Source organism: Engystomops pustulosus, chromosome 1 (assembly GCF_040894005.1).
Source record: "Engystomops pustulosus chromosome 1, aEngPut4.maternal, whole genome shotgun sequence".
Lineage (NCBI taxonomy): Eukaryota > Metazoa > Chordata > Amphibia > Anura > Leptodactylidae > Engystomops > Engystomops pustulosus.
Genome location: NC_092411.1, coordinates 234,869,886 through 234,887,443, shown reverse-complemented (window position 1 = coordinate 234,887,443; position 17,558 = coordinate 234,869,886). Strand labels below are relative to the sequence as shown.

General features: G+C 41.7%; 1 protein-coding gene across 2 annotated transcripts in view; it reads right to left on the bottom strand.

The window, feature by feature from the left end:
• The window catches only part of GATB (glutamyl-tRNA amidotransferase subunit B), an 87,111-nt gene that overhangs the window by 56,503 nt on the left and 13,050 nt on the right, over positions 1–17,558 (bottom strand). The window contains exon 3 of one of the 2 annotated variants that reach the window (XM_072121358.1): positions 8,944–9,057. The exons of the other annotated variant lie outside the window; for it this stretch is intronic. Coding sequence (XP_071977459.1) covers positions 8,944–9,057 — 114 coding nt within the window. The remainder of the gene's footprint in view (positions 1–8,943; positions 9,058–17,558) is intronic. 2 annotated transcript variants of the gene reach the window in all.

Below are 17,558 nucleotides of genomic sequence, written 5' to 3'. Positions count from 1 at the left end.
ATCCCCCTTAAAATAGTTAATAAAATCTCATGAATAAACTATAGACCCCCCCCCCCACATTATTTATACATTGTATCTCACTCCGCAAATAATAAGCCCTCATATGTTTGTATTTCCAAATAATTGCATCTCTGCCGCAGAGGAGCCGTAGGGACCGGAGCATCGGGGAGCTGCGCCGGGCATTGGGACCACCCGAAGGGGAGTAATTTTTTTTAATGTGCTTGCCAAACTGCGGGCTGGCTGGCCGTACACTACCTGGAGGCTGGCTGGCCGTACACTACCTGGGGGCTGCCTGGCCGTACACTACCTGGGGGCTGCCTGGCCGTACACTACCTGGGGGCTGCCTGGCCGTACATTACCTGGGGGCTGCCTGGCCGTACACTACCTGGGGGCTGCCTGGCCGTACACTACCTGGGGGCTGCCTGGCCGTACACTACCTGGGGGCTGCCTGGCCGTACACTACCTGGGGGCTGCCTGGCCGTACACTACCTGGGGGCTGCCTGGCCGTACACTACCTGGGGGCTGCCTGGCCGTACACTACCTGGGGGCTGCCTGGCCATATACTGCCTGGGGGCTGCCTGGCCGTATACTACCTGGGGGCTGCCTGGCCGTATACTACCTGGGGGCTGGCTGGCCGTATACTACCTGGGGGCTGGCTGGCCGTATACTACCTGGGGGCTGGCTGGCCGTATACTACCTGGGGGCTGGCTGGCCGTATACTACCTGGGGGCTGGCTGGCCGTATACTACCTGGGGGCTGGCTGGCCGTATACTACCTGGGGGCTGGCTGGCCATATACTGCCTGGGGGCTGGCTGGCCGTATACTACATGGGGGCTGGCTGGCCGTATACTACATGGGGGCTGGCTGGCCGTATACTACATGGGGGCTGGCTGGCCTTATACTACATGGGGGCTGGCTGGCCGTATACTACATGGGGGCTGGCTGGCTGTATACTACATGGGGGCTGGCTGGCTGTATACTACAGGGGGGCTGGCTGTATACTACAGGGGGCTGGCTGGCTATATACTACAGGGGGCTGGCTGGCTGTATACTACAGGGGACTAGGTTATCCCAGTTTTTGGTGGTAAAATTAGGGGTCTCGGCTTATACTCAGGTCCGCTTATACGGTATATGTCACACTGTATCTTGGTCGGGAAGGAGGGAGATTTGGGGAGTTGGGGTATTGTTGTAAAAAAAATGTAAAATAATAAGAAAAATCTGATTTTAGAAAAAAAGTTATTTTTGCCAGGTCATCCGCTTTCAAAAGATATATAGGTTTTAGGGGTGCCTTTACCTTTCAATCTGTTTAAATCGCTATTGTTTAAAAATTGTGATGGCCTTAAAATTTCTAGATTTTTGGCCAGTTTTCTTGATTTAATGATTTATTTGCGTGAACATATGACTAGAATTCTAGTCTAAAATTTCCTCTTTTATGTGAAACTTTCTCTGCTCAGAATGAGCTGTCAGATTGGTACAAAGCCAAATGTTTGTTGATTGGAAAGACCGAGCATTTGTGAAAGTAAGGAATGCACTGACAAATGTCACAATTATTAACAGCCCACATTTGAATTGTGATGCTACTGTATGGAAAGGTCTAAACAACAGTTTCTACACTGTCCAGCCTTAATTGTTGTTTCATCATATTTCTCAAGTTTTTAGGGATTGTCTGTTCCCTGCTTTGAAGGGAATAATTGGCTACGATTTACCAACCCAAACTACTTGCAAGGTTATGTTAGGCTATGCCCTCTCTTGCATTTGCTTTTTTTCCAGTTACTAATTCCATGCCAAAACTTCACTTTAGAAATATACACCTCAGGCTCCATATCTCCCTGAACCCAAAAGCAACATATCTGAAGTGGGAAGGATGAGAGAAGTCACTGGACGGTGGAAATGTAGCAGGGAGTGTTGTTATTCCTGTGGAGCCTAGGTTCTGAGGTGCTCTGTTAAAATCCCCCAAAGAACTTCAAGGGAACCTTTCAGCATAAATTGACACAATAAACCACTACCAGTATGTTGAAGAAAATGAACGTGTTTTTTCATGACCCAGTATGGTGGCATCAGCACGGTGGCTCAGTGGTTAGCACTCTGCCTTATAGCACTGGGGGCCTGTGTTCAAGTCCCAGGGTCAACATCTGCAAAGAATTTGAAGGTTCTCTCAGTGTTTGTGTGGGTTTCCTCCAGTTTCCAACAACACTCCAAAAACATACTGGTAAGATGATTAGATTGTGAGCCCCATGGGGACAGGGACTGGTCTGGCAAGGTTTGCGCAGTGCTGCGGAATCTGTGTGCACTATTTAAAGAATTATTAACATCCAGAAATTTAGCTCTGAAGTGAGATGATCTGGTTGTATAAAGTCATAGAGCTCTCCCCACTTCAGAACGCTGACTTTGTTGTGGCTGGTATCATGCACCAGACTTTAGGAGAACCCTTTGGTGATGTTCCTGGATGCAAAAGCATCAATTACAGTGAAGAGGGGGCGTTCTTAGGAGTAACCTTGACTTAAGTGGTAAACTTTACACCTCTTTGACTTCATAAAATTTACATCTCACTTCAAAAGGTGATTTTCTGGATAATATCACCATGCTGGGTAATGAAAGAAAAATTATCTGGAAGATTTAAATGTGTTTAAAAATGTACTGGTAGTGATTTATAAGGTCAATTTCTGCTGACAGGCTCCCTTTAAGCTTCATTTGCATATTTCTAGAGTTAACCCCTTAGCGCTCCGCGCCGTAGCTGTACTGCGCATCTTCCGACGATTACCGCTCAGCGCAGTACAGCTACTGCGCGGAGACGATGCCGGTTCAGCGCTGCACAGCAGCCGAACCGGCATCGTTAGCTGCGGGATTTCAGCGGTAATCTACCGCTGACATCCCCGGCTAACACCCGCGGTCGGAGTGGGCTCCGATCGCGGGTGTTTAACCCGTTACATGCCGCGGTCAACGCGACCGCGGCATTTAACATGCCTTCTGGGGGTCTGTACCCCATGATCGCCCCCCCCCCCGCTCCGTTTTCATATCCCATGGTGGATCATGTAAAAAAAAAATGTTTTTCAATAAAAAATTACTTTATAAATCACTAAAAATGCCCATAAGCCCCAAAACATATAAAGAGACATATAACGCTCAAAAAAGTCTAAATCATAACACAAACCCCACATATATAGTATCATCGCGTCCGTAACAATCCATAGAATAAAACAAAATAACTATTGAACCCATATGATGAACGCCGTAAAAAAAAAAAACGTTAAAAAACCGCCAAAAATTATGATTTTTACCTATTATATCCCACTAAAAATGCAATAAAAAGTGATCAACAAAACATATGTACTCCAGAATGATACTGTTGCAAAGAACAACATGTCCCGCAAAAAACAAGCCATCAACCAGCTCTGTAGCCAAAAAACGTAACAAATGTTATGCCACTTGGAAGACGGCGATGCAAAAATGATAGATTTTTCCCCACATTAGGGTTTTATTTGGCAAATTTAGTAAAACATAAGAAAAAATATTCATGTCTGGTATCCCCGTAATCGTATCAACCCATAGAATAAAGATAACATGATTATTAGGCTATACGGTGAACACGAAAAAAAAAAAAGTAAAAAATCCAGTACAGAATTGATGCTTTTCTACTCATGACCTCAAAAAAAGTTCCTAAATTTTCAACAATAGGTGATACCAACCCCAAAATGGTAACACTGGAAAAAGCATCTCATCCCGCAAAAAAAATGCCGTCACATGACCCAAATAACGGAAAAGCGAAAATTTTATAGCCTTCAAAAGGGGGCAACGAGAAAACTAAAATCCTGGCAGCTGCAGGGTGCTCCTTCCCTTCTGCGCCTCGCTGTGCCCCCATAACACAAGTAATGTCCACATGTGGGGGGGTCGCTGCACTCAGGAGAAATTGTAGAACAAATTTGGTGATTTTTCTCTTTTTATCTTTTGGAAATGTGTAAATTTTAGGGCTAAATTAACGTATAACCGACAAAATTTGACCATTCTAAATTTCAAAGCCATTTTGATTCAATTACTATGAAGATCTCAAGCGGTTAACAATCTTTGTAAATGCTGTTTCTGATAGTTTGAGGGGTGCAGATTTGAAAATGGGTTGGTTATATAGGGGGTTTTTGTTGCTAAATATCTAAAATTTGATTTCAAACAGTATTTATCCCCAAAATAGTCAATTCTGAAAATACGGAAAATCGCTATTCGATTTGTAGGCCGCGTGACATCAAAATAAATTATCCAAACATTTCAAAAATTATGAAAATGTAAAGTAGACAAATGGGAAATGTTATTCTGCAAGTTATTTAGGTGGTAAATCGATCTGCCTGAAAACGCGGTGATTTTGAATTTCGAAAATGGCAAATTTTTCTAAAAATTCATCATTTTTTTCTTTTTTTTGTAAATAAACGCAAAACTTATCAGCCAAAATTTACCACTAAAATGAAGTACAACATGTGGGGAAAAGCAATCTCAGAATCGCTTTGATAAGTAACAGTGTTCAAAAGTTATAACCATATAAAGAGACGCAGGTCAGAATCTAAAAAATGGGACTGAGCCTTAAGCTGTAAAATGGCTGCGTCCTTAAGGGGTTAAAGAGTAACTGTAAAATTATTTAAGCGCAGCAGCTATAGAGAGCCTTTGACAACAATTCCAACAATACCTATATCATGCTTCTGGCTTCTTCCCATCCTGAAATCCAGCCTCATATACATATCAGCCCCATCTATAAAATCCTCTCAGCTTCTCCTAAAGTGGACGGGCACTTCCTGGTTGTGACCTCAGCTAAGGGAACGAAGGCCAGAGCACTGAGGGCAATCACATAAACATACAAAGGCAGACCGGCCAATCAGGACACAGAATTAATGTTACAGCTTGTACAGAGATCTAGTGCAGAGCAAGGCAGGGGATAACACAGAGCTGACAGCACAGAACACTGGAGCTGACAGTGAAAACTCTCCAGAAGACCACCTTTCTGAGAGCACCCCTGCCCTAAAAGACTTTTTTATTCAATCATTGTTTTTTATTTTTTTGCCACTATACTCTATGGTAGCTGCTCCATATCTGAAAACCACTGATTTCATGTGCAAAGACTTCACTGTATATATACTGTGCTGTGTGTGCAGGATCTGATGCCATTCATTAGATTTGATAGGGAGGCTGAGTTCTGTCTGCACCACATTCAAACTTTCACACATACCCAATTTTGGATGACCTGAAGCAAGTGTTCAGTCACATGCTTGTGACATCACTCAAAGTCCTCCAGTTATTTCATGTTGCCAGCAATAGTCAGGTACGATATTCTCCTACACCTAGCAGGCTACTGATCGGGAGCACCCACCTCCCCTAGTGCCCCTTCCCAACAAGATCCACCCACCCCTCTCCAGCAACAGATTCCCATGGCAACCAATCTAAACAAAAGCAGGAAGGGCAGTCAGGGGGACAAGGTAAAACCCCTACTAGCAGGAAAACAGCTGCATAGCTAATAGGAGTATATTAAATTTGCTTATTGTAGCCATGTGCAGAGTTTTATACTTTACAGTTATTTAACTTTTAGAAAAAATGCAAAAGCCGATAAATAAAACAATGACATAGGTGGCAAGTGTGGGTATAGTTCTATGTAAGATAACAGTTAGCTTTGGTAAGTAAATACTAGTGACAGATTCCCCTTTAGTGCTAATCATGATCACCTTATAGTAATGCCAGCATGAATGCATCTGACTGCTATCATATGAATGATAAATATGACATTATTGCTATAGAAAGTAATTGGAACCTAGGGATACTACCAGAATGTTGGAACTAAAACGGACGTGGGTAGGTCAGGAGATACACATAGTTTTATTGTTTATTAACCTCACCCCCCCCCCCTCCCAACACACACTCTGTATAACCGCGTAAAACCTTTCAAGAAGAAAAAGTAACCAAAAATGAAAAAAAAAAATTGTAGGTTTAAATCACAGGTTTGGCAAAGGGCAGATTAAAAGAGCAATACTGAATATAGTATTAGTCTCATTTCTTTTCCTTCAGAGATATTTCTCTTCTAATGCTGCGGATATCATATAACAATCACTAGATAGAGGTGGAAAAGTCAAGCATTAAGTGCCGTTATGTTCCAGAGAGGAGACCAGCCGTTCTCTTCTGATCAGAGTTCATGCATTTTAATCCTACAGCAGAGGCTAGACTTACATGTGCCGTCGTTTTACTACATCTTTTAAGAAACTAAGATAATATCATTTGCGCAAGTTATGAGGTAGTCAGATTACAATATTCATCTTTTGTTCATCAGTCTTCTAATATACATAAATAAACAATTACCGTATATACGGTATGTGCTGAAAAACGGCCCCTAGGCTTATACACGAGTCTATTACAAAAAAAAAATTACCCACTTAAAAAAAATCTACTTTAATACTCACCCTCCGATGTCAGCGCGGCTCCCCGATGTCAGCGCGTCCTGTCTCCTATCTTCTCCGCGGCTCCTCTTCTCTCTTCTTTCTTCCGGCATGGACGCGGCCATGTTTTATTCGTGGCCGCGCATACTATGACGTCAGCAGGGGGCGCGTCATAATATGCGACTGCTAGAAGAACACATGGCCGCGTCTGTGCAGGAAGAAAGAAGAGAGAAGAGGAGCCGCGGAAAAGAAAGAAGACCGGGCACGCTGACATCGGTAAGCCGTGCCGACATTGGACGGTGAGTATTTCAGTTTATTTTTTTAAGGGCCATGGGGGCAGGCTGTCTGTATAATACTAGGGGCTGCTGTATACTACTAGGGGCTTGCTGTATACTACTAGGGGCTTGCTGTATACTACTAGGGGCTTGCTGTATACTACTAGGGGCTTGCTGTATACTACTAGGGGCTGCTGTATACGACTAGGGGCTTGCTGTATACGACTAGGGGCTTGCTGTATACGACTAGGGGCTTGCTGTATATTACTAGGGGCTGCTGTATACTACTAGGGGCTTGCTGTATACTACTAGGGGCTTGCTGTATACTACTAGGGGCTTGCTGTATACTACTAGGGGCTGCTGTATACTACTAGGGGCTGCTGTATACAACTAGGGGCTTGCTGTATACTACATGGGGGCTGCTGTATACTACATGGGGGCTGCTGTATACTACATGGGGGCTGCTGTATACTACATGGGGGCTGCTGTATACTACATGGGGGCTGCTGTATACTACATGGGGGCTGCTGTATACTACATGGGGGCTGCTGTATACTACTGGGGGCCGACAGGCTGTATACTACTGGGGCGGGGTTTGACCGATGCATTTCCCACCCTCAGTTTATACACGAGTCAGTAGTTTTTACCAGTTTTTGGTTGTAAAATTAGGGGTCTCGGCTTATACTCGGGTCGGCTTATACTCAAGTATATACGGTAATTACTGGGTAAGATAGGATAGAGCCTAACTTGCTGATCAGTGGGTGTCTCAGTGATGAGACCCCCACAGAACACGAGAACGGAGGTCTCGGCAATCTCCATCAGCTCCTTAGAGATGAACAAGGCAGCCCGCACATGCGCGGCCAGCAGACCCCCTTTCTAGTGATCCATGCGGGTCCCATCACTGAGGCCCCCACCAATCAGCAACTTAGGCCCCATCTTGTCTTTTCCAGTCATTAAAGAATCACATTATCAGAAAGTACTAATTTGTAGACATTAATCACTAAAATTAAATAAGAAGATAATGTTAATAATTGTTAGCCTTAAAGTCACCTTCTTGCAGACCACTTTGCATATGGTCTTATAGGGAACCCGTCATCAGCAATTTGCCTAATAAACCACTACAGCATAATACAGCATATTATGTACTACTTAATATGTAATACCTAAAACACCATAATACCTTCTAGTTTTTGTTTCTTTCTGGTCCAGTTTGATAAGATCATCTAGAAAATCAACTTTGAAGTGAGATGCAAATTGGTTGTATAAAGTCAAGGAGGTGGAGAGTTTAACACTGAAGTCAAAATGTGGAGCTCTGAATGGTTCCTCCTCATGACGCATTCACGTCGTGCATCAGACTTCAGGAGATCTGGTTTGGGATTCTCTGAATGCGGGACCATCAATTTACAGTGAAGGGGGCTTTCTAAGGAAGAGAGAACTTGACTTCAGTGTTAAAATCTCTGACACTCCCATACTATTAAAATAAGCAGCAGGACGCATGCTTTTACCGCTGCTTTGTCAACTCCTGCTCTAAAAATCGCTCGGGGTCTGTTCTTGTAATTGTTGGGGCTGCAAGTAGTTGGACCCTCACCAATAAGCTTGTTATCCATCCTTTGGGGATAGGGGAGAACATGTAAACTTGGCACAAGTACCAGTATACCTTGAGAATTCTGTAGCTACACTGACGCAGAAGCATATCTTGTTTAATCCATTTGTGGAGTGGTTTTGCTAAAAAAAAACAATGCTAAAATTATAATAACGAAGCTCTGTCGCTCTTGTGCCTGGCTCCGGCGCTTTCCTCTTACATTAGTTATGCACTGCTCGAGAAAATGATGCAATCACTGTGTTGTACCTGACAGGCAGAAGTATTCGATCTCTGTACCATGCCCCAGCTGCTGCGTATGAGTGATCCAGCTCAGGTTGATTAGTCCTGTCTGGACAGTTCAGGAAGCTCCGTGTAATGTGTTTATGTAGGCAGCCAGCAGCATCCAGCTTTCCCAAGGTCCTGATTGTTATAATTGTTTTTTCAGCAAAACAACTCTGCACAAGGATTAAACAAGATGTGTTTCTGCATCTTTGTAGCTACAGCATTCTCAAGGTATGTTTGGTTTATAATGGATGAAATTAAATGGTAGATTTTCTTTAATGGCATAATAGTTATCCACACCAGCATCACACAAACAACAATTTTCATAAATTCTTTTTTTGCCATATCCATCATTCAACAATGCTAAAAATGTATGTTTACAAAAATGAAAAGAGATACATACAGGCAGGTCAGCATAGAAATAGTGTTTTCGATCAAATAAGGACTTCTTGTTTATGGTGCAGTTTAGAGCAAGGCCAGTCATCACAGCTGCTTCTACACATCTCCTGTTGATGGTCTACAATAAAAAAAATAAAAAAACAGTGAATGGAGTAAATGTATTTGTTGGCTAATGTTTAATATAAAGGAACATGGCAGTAATGTTAAGCACCAAGCCGGAGTCACGGTCTGACAATAAAGTGAAGCTGAATTCCTGTGCGAGCAAATGCCGGGCATCAGCCAGGAGGACACAAGATCAACAAGTTACTACACTTATAATCGACTGGAGACTCTGTGCAAAGGGACTCATTAAATTGTAACGGAAAACAAGAAGGAAAACATTTAGAGAAAAACTCTGCAGCCAGGAGAGAGCACCATGGGGGCCGAAGAGATGCACTCAAATGTGTTGTTTGCCAGGCAGGGCTAACATGGCATGTAAAAAAAAAAAAACTAAAATCTATTTGCACCACAGAAATGAAATGCATGAAAGTTAGGAACTGAAGCTGTAATTTAGAGGTTCTGCACAAGACTATGCTGAGTAATGCTAGGAAGCATATCTTAACCCCTGACAAAACCTGAAAAGGCTTTAATGACTGGGGCATTTTTAGCTAATTTTCACACGACGAGGTCATAACTTATTTTGTATATGCTACCTTTTGCAGTGTTTTTTGGGGACACATAATAAAAGTTTACAGCTTTTTTCATTTTTAGCTTTATTTGGGGTTAAAAATGGAAAAAGGCATTTTTTTTCCAAATTAACTCAAAATGAACATTTATGAATTACCTATTGTGTTTTGGTCATTTTCATACATAATATGTTTTCTGTAGTGTAGCAAAAGGATTTTTTAGATTATATTAGAAAATGTGAATGTATTTTTATGAATATTTTTTTTTGTGTGAGTGGTTTCACTTTATATGCTCCCATGAGGTCATAAAAGACCCCTGGGGCACATTTTCACAGTTTTTTTTTTAATGTTTACATTTTTTTTCTTCTTTTACGAGTTCTCCCCCTAAACTGGAGAATCTATAAGAGCCCCAGTTACATGGGGAAATTACCTTCTGTGAGGGCTAATGTTGATCAAAGCTGTAGTGGGTCTGATTAGAACCAGAATCTCTGATTAACCCCGGCTCTGCTCCTACTTCAGTGTGATGCTGTGAGAAACGAAGAAAGCAGAAGCAGTAATAAACTGCTCCTGCCTTCGCCCTAGAGTATCGGAGACCGGGTGATGCTCCTATGCTAGCAATGGAAGTAGAAGAAAACTGCTAAAGAGGTTGCTGCAGAATATGGACCTGCTGACGTCTAAACCCTTCCCGGTCAAGGACGTATCTCATTCGTCATCACAGGGTGGAATCTGTATGGCCAAGCACATATGTGATATTTCCCATTCAGAGGGCTATAGCTCCACATCTGTGGCACCTAGAATTAATTTTTATATATAAAAATCACTCCCAATTGCACTTTAACAGTTAATATCTCCAGTGCCCTGGAACTTTGAAACACAATTAATATGAAAGAGGACATTCTCCTCTACCAGATGAAAAATGAAGTGAGATTCTAGGTGCCACACATGGTGCTGACACCTCACAGATAAAGTAAAAATTCCTACTGGTTATTTCAGTTTTATTGATATGATGATTTATTCATGTGAACATATGACTATAAGGGATCTATGAAATCTACACGTTTGTCTATGACATTTTTTGTCTTCAAAGTAAATTTTTATGCTTTTTTTTATACAATTTTACACTCAATCAAAATTTAATTACGGTAAGAAGGCTAAACAAAAAAAAAACATTTTAATGCAATTATGAAATGGGGCAAGTGTTTACTTTCAGAAAATATAGTTTATCAGGGTTTTGTATAATCCTTTATAATGTAATTTTGTACATGTCAAAATTTTAAAGGAAACCTACCATTTCAAATGGTAGGTTTAAGCTGTAAACACCGAGAAACAGCTCAGGGTGAACTGGTGCCGGTGCTTAGTTTCGTTAAACTTTTTAAACTTTATAGGCAGAAGCCGCTTCGGCGCTGCGCGCGACCGTGCGCGCGCAACGCCTGCGGCATTTCCTATGTAGGCGCAGCGCCGAAGCAGTTTCTGCTATAAAGTTTAAAAAGTGTTAAAACCGCGATACCGCGGTTTTAACACTAACGAAACTAAGCACCGGCACCAGCTCACCCTGAGCTGTTTCTCGGTGTTTACAGCTTAAACCTACCATTTGAAATGGTAGGTTTCCTTTAAAATTTGCTCTAGCCAATAATGCAAAGAAATTTCCAGAAATGCCTGCCAGGCAAAAGGTTAAAAATCATTACGCTGATCCCTAAATGATTCCTTTCCATAGCTGAAATGTTACAAAAATAAGTTTCTAAATTTATATGCAACTCACCCGATGCAAGTCCAGAACCGTGCATATTCATGGGTTACTTGCAATGCTCTGCCTCCTTGTTCCTGATTGACAGGTCTCTCTGCTACAGAACATGCTGCTATGTGGAACACTGAGAGCTCTGCTACATCATTAGCCATTTTATGTCATGTGACCAGGGTGAAGTCCTCTAAGGTCCTGTTACATTTGCAAAGTCTACCCCATGTATGGTCACATAACATGCTTAAAAGAGGGACCGGACATGGGGAGATGTAGATGGGAGGGGCCGGCCAAACAGGACACGTCCCCTCTGATGCCAGGTAATGTAAGACAAATTTGATTTATGGGGATGTAAGGGAAACTATTTTAGACAAAATAAGGGTCAGTTAATAGGGCTCTATGAGAACCTGTTACTAGCTGTATTTGTTAAAATGTGGTGACAGGTTCCCGTTAAAGGAAAACTACCATCAGAAACCTAACTATTAATGAAGATCTGATGATAAGTTCCTACTAACGTCCTACCCCTTCCATAACACTTCCTAACCTGATCTAAACTTTAACAAATTCATATAAAATTTTCCGCATCAAACTTGGGCTTGAAGTAGCCGCTGGGCTGTGGGAACAAAGGCCCGAGTTGCCTATGCTGTCCCACTTCCTTCCGCATCGTCCACTCCTGATATAAACCTTGTGTGCAAATTCAAGCTGCCAGCTTCTTGAAGCTCTGTTCATGCAAAGTAGCTCCTGTTTGTGACAGGTACCAAAGGAGCTACTGCGGGTGTGCAGTGTTTACAGCTTGTGTGCTGTATATCAAAAGAGACGTGGAAAGAGGTGGATCAGCATCCACAACCCAGAAATACTATTCCACACTCCAGTAGCCTCTGATGAAAATTTGCATGTTAGATAAAGTTTAGATCAGGTTAGGAAGAGTTGTTGGATTAGGGAAAGTACCTACTAAAAGATCTACCTGAATAGGTAGATTTCATTTAAAGGAAACCTGTCACCACATTTTCACTAATACAGCTAGTAACAGGTTGCCATTGAGTCTTGTTAAGCATTTCATGTCATGTGACCAGGGTGAAGACACATGGTCCTTTATCCAGAAACGTTTGCAAAGTCTAACCCATGTATGTATCTGATCACATGAAATCACAACATGTCTTCATGGAATTCTGCTTCTGTACAGGAATATTGTGATTTCATACAGGAGGTAGATTTAGCAAAACTTAGTGGGTAAAGGACCTTAGATTACATCACCACGGTCACATGACGTAACAGATTTCTCTCTACATTCGAGCAAGGCACTGTGTAAAACATTTGACACAGCATTTTCTAACCCTAGGAAGTAAACAGATCTGTTTATGTCTGTAGTTGAATATTGACAGACCATACCCACATACTAGTTCTATACAGCAGCAGACCAATCAGGATCAAGGAGGCAGGGCAACTTGATTTCCCCTTAGCCTTCATGGTGGCAGTACCAGGCAGGAGAAGAAAAACACATTTATCAACAAAACAAAATAACATAGCTCTCAGGCATGAGCACAAATTCATATAAAGATTGCAATAGAAGATCTGTTCCATATTGCAAAAGTCCCTTTAGTAGCTTCTTTACCCTAATTGGGACCCTGAAACCATGCCAAAAGATGACCAGGGGTCCTGAAATCTGCAGTTCTTTGCAAGTACAGCAAAACACATCTACAGACATCTAACGGATGAAACAATGAAACTCTTTCTCCTTCTCAGTAGTGGGATAAGGAGAAATGCACTGAAGACAGATCTCTTGCCAACAGTAGAATTTAGAAACTACCTTTGGCAGGAAGGAAGGCTGATGTTTCCACACAATGCGATCCTCAAAAAACAAAAGGTTAGGGGCTTTACAAGAGGAGGCCTGAATTTCTTCCACTCTCCTAGCTGTAGTATTGCTAATAATAAAGCGATTTTAAGACTCAAATACCACATTCTAATAGAAGCTCAAAGGGGAATTCCTAAGGCCCCTTTCATACTTGCCTTGTGCGGACATCCTTATAGATGGCTATAGGTGGCCAGCAGCGGTTTGGTGCCACGTGCCTTACACGGCTAAAAAACAGAACATGCTGTATATTATGCTATCCTTACCCAAATAAAAGATAGTTTAAAAAAAAAAAAAAAAAAGGGAAGGGGTGTGTCTTGAGAACTTTGAAACCTGGGGTGGCATTCCTAAAGTGGATGCCCCAATAGCAGAGTCTTCCTCAAAAAAAGAGATATTTTGGCATATGCAGGTCCGCATTACTATTATTGGATTCACATCCGGTGAGTTGCATATAAGTTTACAAACAGATATTTTTTAACCCCTTAAGGACGCAGGGTATTTTTGCTCATTTCTCACTCTCCATCTTAAAAAATCCATAACTTTTTCATTTTTCCGTGTACAGAGCTGTGTGAGAGCTTATTTTGTGTGTAACAAATTTTAATTTACCGTGATGTTATTTATTATTCCCTGCCATGAATTGGGAAGCCGGAAAAAAATTCCAAATGTGGAAAAATTGAAAAAAAATGCATGTGCGTCACGTTCTTGTGGGCTCAGTTTTACGACTTTTACTCTTCGCTCAAAATAACACCTCTACTTTATTCTTTGGTTCGGTACGATCGCGGTGATACCAAATTTATACAGGTTTTATTGAGTTTTAATACATTTTCAAAAATTAAACGAATGTGTACAAAAAAAAAATGTTGCCATCTTCTGACGCTAATAACTTTTTCATACTTTGGGGCACGAAGCTGTGTGAGGTGTCATTTTTTGCGAAATGAGCCGACATTTTCATTGCTACCATTTTGAACTGTGCGACCATTTGATGTCATGTAAAAAGGTGTAAAAGTTGGGCTTCGGACATTTGGGGCGCCGTTTGCCGTTCCGGAGGTCACCCCCGGCCATAACCGTTTTTATATTTTGATAGATCGGGCATTTTGGGAAGCGGCGATACCTAATGTGTCTGTGATTTTTACCGTTTATTATATTTTATTTCAGTTCTAGGGAAAGGGGGGTTATTTTAACTTTTAATATTTTATTAATTTTTTACATTTTTAAACTTTTTTTTTCTTTTTAAACATTAACCCTAGATGGTCAGATCGTTCCTACTATATACTGCAATACTTCTGCATTGGAATAAATGGCATTTTTACACGATTCATTATAATGAGCCACTGGCTCATTGTAACGAATCTGCAGAAACCATGTAGCCTCGGGTCTCATGAAGACCCGAGGCTACCATGGCAACCGATCGCTCCCCCCCCCCGAAGAGCACCGACCGCGGGTGTTAACGATGGGTCTTTGCTGCGATATGCAGCAAAGCCCATCTCTGTATGAAGAGTGCTCAGCCCGTGAGCCCTCTTCATACAGCCTTCATAGCTCAGTGGCGGATATATCCGCTATGGAGCATGAAGGGGTTAACATTGCATAACGGCTGCATAACGGGGTGAGAAGGGGGAGGGGGCACCTGCATAAAGGGGTAGGGGGTTGGCTATATACTGGGGCACAGGGGCTGCTGGCTATATACTAGGGCACGAGGCTGGCATGCTATATACTGGCGAACAGAGACTAGCAGGCTATAAACTACAGGGGGCTGGCTGGCTTAATACTACGGGGGAGGGGGGGTATATACGATAACACCCAAAACACAAAAAGCTTTACATTTCCTTGGTTACGGATGTTTTCTTCATAAAATTTATCGTAGAGCAAATTTACAAAGTTGCAAAGCTGAAGCACCTACAAAGAGGTCATTTCATTTACTCATGCTTTGTAAAATGAAGAAAAAAAAAGAAAATAAAAAACAATAGACTAATCAGTTTAGTCAATTCTAACAACATACAAATGGGCGGTTTCATTTAGGACAGTATTGTTCTTTCTGAGCTCTTAGGTAAAGCAGTTCACATTTTAATATACAATACCTTATTTCTTATTTCTAATGTTAATCTCTATTTCTAATGTGTTCTAAAAATGAGAAAAGCAGAATAATTATATCTCTGGACAAAGTGTAAACTAACTTGTTGATAGCTCACACATGCCGCTTATTAAACTGACCAAAATCAATACAAACTGCATGGAGCCAAAAACTTGACTTCAACTTCCATCCTATCATATAGTACCATACACTACAGTATGTCAGTATATGGGGATTTCCCTCCTCATTCATTACAATGAACCTTCCAGCATGGTGGCATTATTTGGAAAATCAACTTTGAAGTGAGATGTAAATTGGTTGCATAAAGTCAAGGAGGCGGAGAGCTCAGCACTGAAGTCTAGTTCTCCTTGTCTAAGGATGCCCCTTTTCACAGTAAGTGACAACTGCGTTTCCAGGGATATCAGTCTGTTCTACAGACTGCTGAATGACATCAATCACAGCAGAGGGGACGTTCTGAGGTTGGGGTAGGTGTCCTTATGTGCAGAGCTCTCCACCACTAACTATATAACTAATTTACATCTTCAAAGTCGATTTTCTGGATGATACCACCACACCAAAATCTATAACTTTTTTATTTTTACACGTAAAGAGCTGTGTGACGGCTTGTTTTCTATGTAACAAATTGCACTTCATAATGATGGTATTGCATATTCCATGCCGTGTACTGGGAGGAGGGAAATAAATTCCAACATGGTCAAAAAACACATTTGCAACATTTTCTTGTGGGCTTAGATTTTACGACTTTCACTGTGCGCCCCAAATGACATGTTTAGTATATTCTTTGGGTCGGTACGATCACGGGGATACCAAATTTGTATAGGTTTTAATGTTTTCATACATTTACAAAAATTAAAACCTCTTGTACAAATTTTTTGCTATATAATCTGGCGCTAATTACTTTTTCATACTTATGTGTGCGGAGATGTGGGTGGTGTCATTTTGTGCGACTTTTGATGACGTTTTCAATGCTACCATTTTTAGGACTGTACAATCCTTTGGTCACTTTTTATTGAATTTTTAATATTTTTTCAAAATGTCAGAAATGTGCCATTTTCAACTTTAGGCGCTATTTTCCGTTACGGGTAAAGCGCAGTGAAAAATGATCAAATATATTTTGATAGAACGGCATTTTCGGATGCAATGATACCGAATGTGTTCATGATTTTTACTGTTTATTTATATTTATCCACCTCATTCATTAACACTTTCAGGACCTGGCCCTTTTTTGTTTTTTCATTTTCATTTTTTACTACCCATGATCAAAAATCCATAACTTTTTTATTTCTCCATGTACAGAGCTGTGTGACGGCTTATTTTCTGCGTAACAAATTGCACTTCATAGAGATGGTATTGAATATCCCATGCCGTGTACTAGGAAGCGGGAAAAAAATTCCAAATGCAGTGAAATTGGTAAAATAATGTCTTCTTGTGGGCTTGGATCTTACGGATTTCCCTGTGCGCCCCAAATGACATGTCTACTTTATTCTTTGGGTCTGTGCGATTACGGGGATACCAAATTTATATAGGTTTTATAATGTTTTCATACATTTAAAAAAATTAAAACCTTCTGTACAAAAATGACGTCACGATGACGTCACTGGGAGTGGCGATCCTCGAAAAGATGGCAGTGCCCATGCGCTGCAATGCTTTTGAAGCCGCCGGCAGCTTTGCCAGCGGCGATCAGCGGGAAAACACCCGCAATATGCAGCAAAGACTTACCGGCTATGGAGAGGGCTCAGCGCGTGAGCCCTCTCCATGCACCCGCGGCCGACCCGTGACGTGCTATTACGTCACGGGTCGTGAACGGGTTAAAATGTGCAAATCGCACATTGTAATGAATGGGTCTTCCGAAAACCTGAGGCTGTCATGGCGGCCAATCCATGACGTCACGGGGAGTGACGATTGTCACAAAGATGGCGTTGCCCAAGTCCCCACCTTTTTGAAGACGCCAGCACCAACGGGATAACACCCGTCTTTGGTGCTAGCGGGTGCTATGCAGCAGAGACTTAACGGCTATGGAGAGAGCTCAGCCCTCTTCATGTACCCTCACCCGGCGCACGCCATACTATTACGTGGTTAATATCATGATTGTGATTCTAGGTGCCATGTGCGGCTTTGTATCTGTTTAGCTGAGCGTTACTGTGATTTGAGGGCCTTTCCACACTTTGATTCAATAGTATGTCTGTTTAGTTGCTTTTGAACCGTTTACACTCTGTTTAGTAATTTATCCTTTTTGGATGGTTCATTGTCCATTTCATTTCATTCAAATTTCAATATTTTT